Source organism: Otolemur garnettii, unplaced genomic scaffold (genome assembly GCF_000181295.1).
Source record: "Otolemur garnettii isolate 467f Iridium unplaced genomic scaffold, OtoGar3 scaffold00008, whole genome shotgun sequence".
NCBI classification, from domain to species: Eukaryota; Metazoa; Chordata; class Mammalia; order Primates; family Galagidae; genus Otolemur; species Otolemur garnettii.
Window position 1 is genome coordinate 12,007,279 of NW_003852403.1, and position 7,874 is coordinate 12,015,152.

Consider the following 7,874-nt stretch of genomic DNA (forward strand, 5'->3'; position numbering starts at 1 on the left):
TTTTTTTAGACAGAGCCTCAAGTTAGAGGGTAGAGTGCTGTGGCATCACAACTCACAGGAACCTCCAACTTCTGGGCTCAAGCGATTCTTCTGCCTCCACCTCCCTAGTTGCTGAGATTACAAGCGTCTGTCACAATGCCTGGCAGCCGTCATTGTTGGTTGGTGGGCCCAGGCTGGATTCTAACCCACCAGCTCCAGTGTATGTGGCTGTCGCCTTAGCCACTTGAGCCACAGGCGCCAAGCCAATTCACTTGATTTCTAAATATTGTAAAAGAAATTTAGGCCTAGGGAGTTGGGGAAACCACACCCCTAGATATAGAGTGGAACCTGAGTACATGTTCTTCAGAACTAACCTGCTGGCTGGGCACCATGGCTCATGCCTGTAATCCTAGCACTTTGGGAGGCCAAGGCAGGCTGACTGATTGAGTTCAGGAATTTGAGACCAGCCTGAGCAACAGCAAGATCCCCTTTTTACGAAAAATAGAAAAAACAGTATCCTATAGTCCCAGATACTGGGGAGGCTGGGAGGCTGAGGCAAGAGGATTGCCCAAGCCCAGGAGTTCGAGGTTGCTGTGAGCTATAACACCATGGCATTCTACCCAGGGTGACAGAGTGAGACTCTGTCAGGAAGAAAGGGAGGGAGGGAGGGAGGATAAAAGGGAGGGAGGAACGAAGGGAGGAAAAGAGGGAGGGGAAGAGAAGCAAAGGAAGGAAGGACCTGCTGGTTCCATGGTCTTCTCATTGCTCTCAAAAAGCAACAGTAAATTAATTAGAAAGTGAATGTTAGAGGTGTAAAAGAACCTTTCTTATCATGACTAACTAGAGGTAAGTGGAAGATGGAGATGGGATGGAAGATGGGATGGAAGATGGGATGAAATGACTCAGACATTTTGATTTTTTTTTCCTGTGACCTTATGAAGGATCACTGGCAATCCCAATTATAGATAAACTTACATAATTACAGCTTGCTGTCTATTTGTGGTTATGAGCGAGTAGAGAGCAAAGGAGTACATAATAAACCTGAGAGGTTTTTTTTTTTTTACAAAAATTGCTCTTACTGCGCTTCCTAGCCTTTTTATCTGGCATCGGACTTGGACTCTTCTGCCCCTGCTTTGGCACACATTTACTTTGAAAAGAGGAAGGAATATCCCATGCTCTCTGTATGGGAAGGTGACTTTTTTAGGGGTGATGTTCACTCAGCAGTGCTGATGAAAGGCATGTGCATGCAAAGCAACAAGAAAGCCAGTTCAACTGCCCTGGTAGATACATTGAGGTAGGAAATGTTGACCATCTGTGCCTAAGAGATATACTGATTTTTTAGTTTAGGGTAGTGCTGAGAGGACTGTGAATTGGGGAAGGAAACGAGTGGTGGGGATGGCTTTCCACAGAATAGTGAAGCCGTCTTTGCCATAACATGGAAGTGGAGGGCTCAGTGAAAGTCTGGGGTATTCTGACACTGCTTGGTAAGAACTCCATTGTGGAAGAGCAGTTCATTTCTAGGCATAAGAACCATACTTCTGCTCTAGGCAATACTTTGTTCATTTCTTGAGCGACTCTGTAAGGGGTCTTGGAGTCAGAATGTTAGCAATGTCATGACTTTCTTTCATGGTCTTGGTAACATCTCAGGGCAAAAATGGATGTCTTGCTTGTTCAGAGAATTTTAATAGCAGTGGACATTTGGAATAAGGGTATATCAATGGATTACCCTTGATTAAGGATCTGTGAGTACTGAAGTGAAACAACAGTACATAGGAAAAGTTGGAATGAATTGTAATGAAAATGAAAAGTGCTGGCCCTTTCAGGGAGGAGTGACGGCTTTGAGAGATCCCTGCAAGAGGCAGATTCAGTGTTTGAAGAGTCATTGCATCTGGAACGGAAGGGAGACTGTGCTGCAGCTTTGGCTCTCTGTAATGAAGCTATCTGTAAGTAACTCTAAACTAACCGCTATGGCTATGGCACTTTTGACTAACTTCACAGGGTATTATTAGTGCTGTCACTCAGATGGGATGAAAACAGTTTTTATATCTCCTCACTCCTGTCTCTCCCAAAGTGAGGCCTGTTAGCTGTCTCAGCAGGAATTCACAGGTGAATTCTCTAGCCATGCCTACCTTTTTATCCCAAGACAAAGTTACACCTCTGATGTGAGATTAGTCTGCTCTTTCTCTAGTCACTGACTAGTAAGTTGGAACTTAAGGTAGGAAAACAAAGTAAATTGATAGTGATTTCCCAGGCCTGTGACTTTTCACTGTAATATAAGATTCTTTCTGTTTCTCCCCTACTTTCCTGGTGTGTAGCATCATAAATTTATAGTAAGAGATGGACTAAGGCTTACAATTGGTACCTGAGTCTTAAGTGTAACCAAGAAGAAGCTGTACTTTATAAAGACAGATGCTGGTTTGGATCTTATATTTTGCTATTGGCCATCAGAAAGAAGAATTGGGGGAGTAGAGTATGGACACCAAAGTTAGACAGGTCAATTACAAAGGACAACAAGAGTGGCAGTTTCTAACAAGCACTAGTTTATCTTCCTGATTCATTTTAGTTTTGTTTTGTTTTTTAATTTGGATTAAACCTGTTTGGCCTCCATGGCTTCCATGAATGTCCCAGAGCCAGCTCTGTGCCCTGGACAGTATATGCATGGTCCATGCCTTGCCTCTGCTGCATATTTTGAGTTTTACTGCATATCTTTGCTCATTTTTGTTCAATTTTATTCTTTTTATTTTTGTTTGTGTTTTGTTTCTGCTATATTTTCTTTTGCATTTTAGCTAAACTAAGACTTGCCCTGCATGGTGCCAGCTCTAGCACACACAGCAGAGCCCTAGTCGATAAGAAGTTGCAAATCAGTATTCGAAAAGCACGGAGCCTGCAGGATCGCTTGCAGCAACAGCAGTCATCACAGCAGCCGGCGCAACCCTCAGCCTGCCTCCCATCACAGGGGGGTACCATCCCTCAGCCAACAAGGTAGTGCTTGGGAACCACATTAGTTTATGGATGCCAGGGTAAGAAGTGACCATGAGAACTCTATGTAAGAGCTCTTATCTTGACGATTACAAGGGAGAGGAAGAGAGGAGTCCTCTGAAAAGATTTTCTTCTCTCAGGTCAGACTTACAGTGAAAAGTTCATTGTACTGATGGTCTTTGCCTCAGTAATTCCTAGAAAGATGAAAAAATACATTATAATAAATTTGCCACTTATATAAATTTCCTACAGGTGAGTTTATCCCGTGTGTAACATGGTAATCTGGGCTGCATTTCATGTTGCAGTAGCAACCACGTGATTTATTTGGGTGTGTTGGTGTTTCCTGTCCCTTAAGGAAGCAAAGAAAGCAGTCTTTTTCTTGCTGTGGTAGAGAAGAGACATAAAGATTCCCTTTGCTTTGCTTCTTTATGGTGAGGACTAGTAGCCATTAGTGTAGTGCTCGCATCTTAGCCTTTGAATTTGGTTTTGCTTAGAATAAATGGATTTAAGTAAAAACTAATTTTAGCTACTAATAAGTCTGAGTAGTTTTCAAAATATAAGTATAATAAAAGCTGTTAATATTTTGAATATTTGCCTTGATCCTGGCACTGAGTTGAGCCAACCACTATGTGTATGTGTACATGTGTGTGAAAATTTTTTTTCTTGAGATAGGGTCTTACTCTGTCACCCAGGCTGGAGTGCCATGGCATGATAATGACTCAGTGCAGCCTAGACTGCTGGGCTCAAGGGGTCCTCCTGGTTCAGTCTTATAAATAGTGGGACTAATGGGCATGTGCCAAAATCCCAGCTAATTTTTTTATTTTTTATAGAAATGGGGTCTCATTCTATTGCCCAGGCTAGTAAATATTTCATTTTTTATTTTATTTATGTATTTATTTTTTTGAGACAGAGTCTCATTCTGTCACCCTAGATAGAGTGCTGTGGCATCATCATAGCTCAAAGAAACATCAAACTCTTGGGCTCAAGTGATCTTTTACTTCAGCTTCCCAAGTAGCTAAGACAATGCCTGGCTAATTTTTCTATTTTTAGTAGAGACAGGGGTCTCACTCTTGCTTAGGCTGGCCTCGAACTCTTGAGCTCAACCAGTTCTCCCACTTTGGCCTTCCAGAGTAGCATGAGGTACCACACTGACTATTTTATTTTATTTTATTTTTTCTTAGAATAATGTTATGAGATAGGGACTCTTACTTAGCATATTTTACAGATAAAGAAACTCAATCTCAGAACAGTTAAGTAAGGTACCCCAGATTACTTAGCTAGTAAGTGTGGACTTTAAATCCAGATCTGTTTGTACATGTCCTTAACTATTATGTAATACTGCCTTTTATGATTAGGTTTCCTATTCTTCATAATGCTATAGGGGTAACTGGGTGACTGTACTCATGAAATTGTATAGTATATTCTCATTCAAATTTAGAAACTTTTTTTTGACTATGAGCAATTTAGATTATCTCAGCCTTTTATAGAAAACTTTCATCACTTGATGAATGTGAGTTATTGAGGTTTTTTCAGAGTGCTTCTAATACTGAGGTTTTTAGGTCAGAAATATAAAACACTTAGTGAAAAACCAACTAAGTGCAGTTAATCTCTAGTGATACTCCTAAATCTCAGGAGAATCATGGTATATTACTTTAGGGAAACATCTCAATGAGTAATACAATCAAATCCAGATTATGAAAACACATTTGAAATTGCTGATTTATATGTAATCCCATGAGCCCAAATCACCCTGTATTTTATAAATGCTAGCCTCTTGTTGGTTCCCTTAGCTGGGCTCCCTCTCAGGATTCCAGGGCGGGGCCTGGGTTTCCTCCATGTGTAGAATCCTGAAGTTTTGTTCTTTAGTATGAGTAATTTTGTGGGTTTGCTTATCTTCTGTGTCACCTGCATATGGGACTAGAAATTTTTGTTTCTTACTTTGCAAATAGATTGTGGTTAGAATGGGATTCCATAAGTAGTAAAGAATATTGGCAAGGGCTCCACTTAATATTATTGTGTACAACTTTGGTGAGAGCATTTAATAAAGAGGGTTAATACTACCTTTTACCTGGGAGTGAGGTGACCATGGCATTTTCTTTTGTGGACCTCTGAATTGTTGACTCTGCTTGTGCTTGTCTTTCTATTTATTTTCACCATTTCCTCTGTGGATTGCTAGAAACGGAAATGGAATGAACAGTTCTTTTTGTAAGTGTTCCCATCAATCAAGGCAGTTTATGACTGGCTCTCTTCATTTGTTTCAGTGAACAGCCTATCCCGCTCCAAGTACTGTTAAGCCAGGAAGCCCAGCTGGAACCCTGCACGGATAGAGAGTTTGGGACCAGTTCTTTCTTCCACTCACCTGCTTCCTGCCATGAGTCACACTCATCCCTATTCCCAGAGTCAAATGTCCCACAGCACAATTCCCCTACTAGATCTGTCTTGAAGCTTCTGACTTCAGGTGAGGTGGACAACACTGACACCTCTGCATTCCATAGGCAGGGTTTACCTAAAACACCAGGCAGGACTGAGAAGAATTCTCATCATGGTTGGGAGCCATTGGATGCCTCAGAGGGTAAACTTCATGGCTATTGGGGTAACAATGGCGGCTGCAGCAAATTCCCTCCGCAAGAAGGAAGAGGCATTGCTCAAGAACAGCTGTTCCAAGAAAAGAGGGATCCTGCTGATCGATCTCTGATGATACCTTTGTCATACACAACTGGAATACCCACCTCTGAGAGAGAAGATGAACATATCCTAGGCTGTAGTCCTTCAAATTCATCAGCTCAGTCCAGCCTTCCCCTGTATAAAGCCTGCCATCCCATAATGCCTGCTGCTGACTCATCTGAGCTTCATTCTCCTGATCCTGTGCAGAATACTAACCAATGCCTCCAAGCCCAAAGCCGCAAAACGTCATTGACTTCACGAGTAGATGGAGGCAGTGAAGAACCCTACAGGCCAGAGTTTCCCAGCACAAAGGGGCTTGTCCGCTCTCTGGCAGAGCAGTTTCAGAGGATACAAGGTGCCTCTACAAGGGATGGTACAGGTTCTAAGGACAAAAATTTGCCAGATAGTTTAAGAAAGAACTTTTCCCCTTCTGATTCAAAGCCTCCTCTTTCACAAGGTCAAGGGAAAGACCACTGGCCTAGGGCAATACAGCAACCCTCTCTGGATGGCAAAGACAGATTGCCTTTCTGGGAAGACCCTGCTGAACACTTTTCTTTTGCCATAAACTCTGGGCTGCCTAATGGTGAAACTTCTAGAGGAGGACAGCCCAGGTTGGCAGAACCAAGTATATATCAAGGGAAGCTGTCCCAAGCGAGAGATGCTAGGCCTAAGGAGCTGGGTAGCAGTATGGACTTGGGGACTTCCTTGCCTTTAGATTCCTGGGTGAATGTCACGAGACTCTGTGATTCTCAGCTTAAACATGGAGCCCCTGGGCCAGGAAATAAGTCCTCTCCCCATGATTCCCATAGTTGTGCAACATATCCAGAGAGAAATCACATCCTTTTACATCCACATTGGAACCAAGACACAGAGCAGGAGACCTCAGAATTGGAGTCTCTCTACCAGGCTAGTCTTCAGGCTTCTCAAGCTCGCTGTTCTGGATGGGGACAGCAGGATGTGGCTTGGCACCCACTTAGCCAAACAGGTAGGGATGCAAACGGTGGGGGAGTGAGGATCATATAAAAGCAGAAGGATAAGATGAGAAGAAGAAGGATAGTGTTCTGTATAGATAGTATACCCAGCTTAGTAGGAAGTAGTAAAGCTTCTGAGTTCACTTAGAAAGGCTTCAGGACAAAGGTTAGACAATTTTATGGCGAGTGGAGAATAGGAACAGAATTACCACTCAAAAGACCAGTATCCTCCTTCTAAAGAAAGAGACTCCCAAGTATTTTCCCATGGCTTCTCCAGTAGGCTGTACTAAGGAATAGGTCTTTGAGGGTGACTGAGTATGATATGGGGCAGGCTAACAGGAAAATATGTTCTTCTATGGCTTCTCAACCTGTGGGTTGCAGCCCACAGGAACTGTATTTAAGGGCTGTGGCATTAGAAAAGTTGAGAACCACTGGCTTAGAAGGTGAAGTAATCTCAAGATTTACCATTGTGGTCTACCTTGCAATAGTATGTCCACACTGAGCCTAGTCTCCAGTGAGTCTCCAGTATGGTGTTTCCAGATCATAGTGAACCTTGAATCCTTCAGGAATTGCCAAGTTTAGTTAGTGCTTATAGGATTTTCATGGCAGTGTGCCATAGGGTAGCCATTCACTGACTCTCCCTGAGATAATACTAAGTGGGGAGTGGAGCCTACACCTCAAGTGCACATTACAGATTTAGTTCTGGAAACTAAAGATAAGAACAATGTTTGTAACTTAGATTAATGCCTTTTTTTTTTTTTTTTTGAGACAGTATCTTACTCTACTGTCCAAAGTAGAGTGCGGTGGCATCATCATAGCTCACTGCAACCTCAAATGCCTGGGTTCAAGTGATCCTCCTGCCTCAGTCTCCTAAGTAGCTCGGGCAGCTAATTTTCATATTTTTTTGTAGTGATACAGGGGTCTCACCATGTTATTTAGGCTACTCTCTAACTCCTGGCCTCAAGTAGTCCTCCCACTTCAGCCTCCCAAAGTGCTAGGATTACAGGCATGAGCCACTTGCACCTGGCCAGGTTGATGATTTTAACTCCAAAGCCTGAACTGCTTTCCTGGTTCCAACATTAACTTTCAGTATTAATTGGGAAAAATCACTTAATTTCCCAGTACCAAAGTTTTACCTGTAAAGTGAAAGAATCGGTTCAGAGATTTTTGTTTAAGGTGCATTCCAACTCTGAAATGGTATGTATGATTCTGTGAAATTAAACTCAGAGAACTTTTATCTGTATTTTGGTTATGACAGTTTTCTTTTTCTTTTTTTTTTTT

General features: G+C 42.3%; 1 protein-coding gene across 3 annotated transcripts in view; it reads left to right on the forward strand.

The window, feature by feature from the left end:
- The window catches only part of USP54 (ubiquitin specific peptidase 54), a 67,032-nt gene that overhangs the window by 46,889 nt on the left and 12,269 nt on the right, over nucleotides 1-7,874 (forward strand). For 2 of the 3 annotated variants that reach the window (XM_023509525.1, XM_003783555.3), the window contains 3 exons: nucleotides 1,803-1,922; nucleotides 2,766-2,961; nucleotides 5,220-6,607. In XM_023509525.1, coding sequence (XP_023365293.1) covers nucleotides 1,803-1,922; nucleotides 2,766-2,961; nucleotides 5,220-6,607 — 1,704 coding nt within the window. The remainder of the gene's footprint in view (nucleotides 1-1,802; nucleotides 1,923-2,765; nucleotides 2,962-5,219; nucleotides 6,608-7,874) is intronic. The other variant, XM_023509526.1, reaches the window with a different exon arrangement.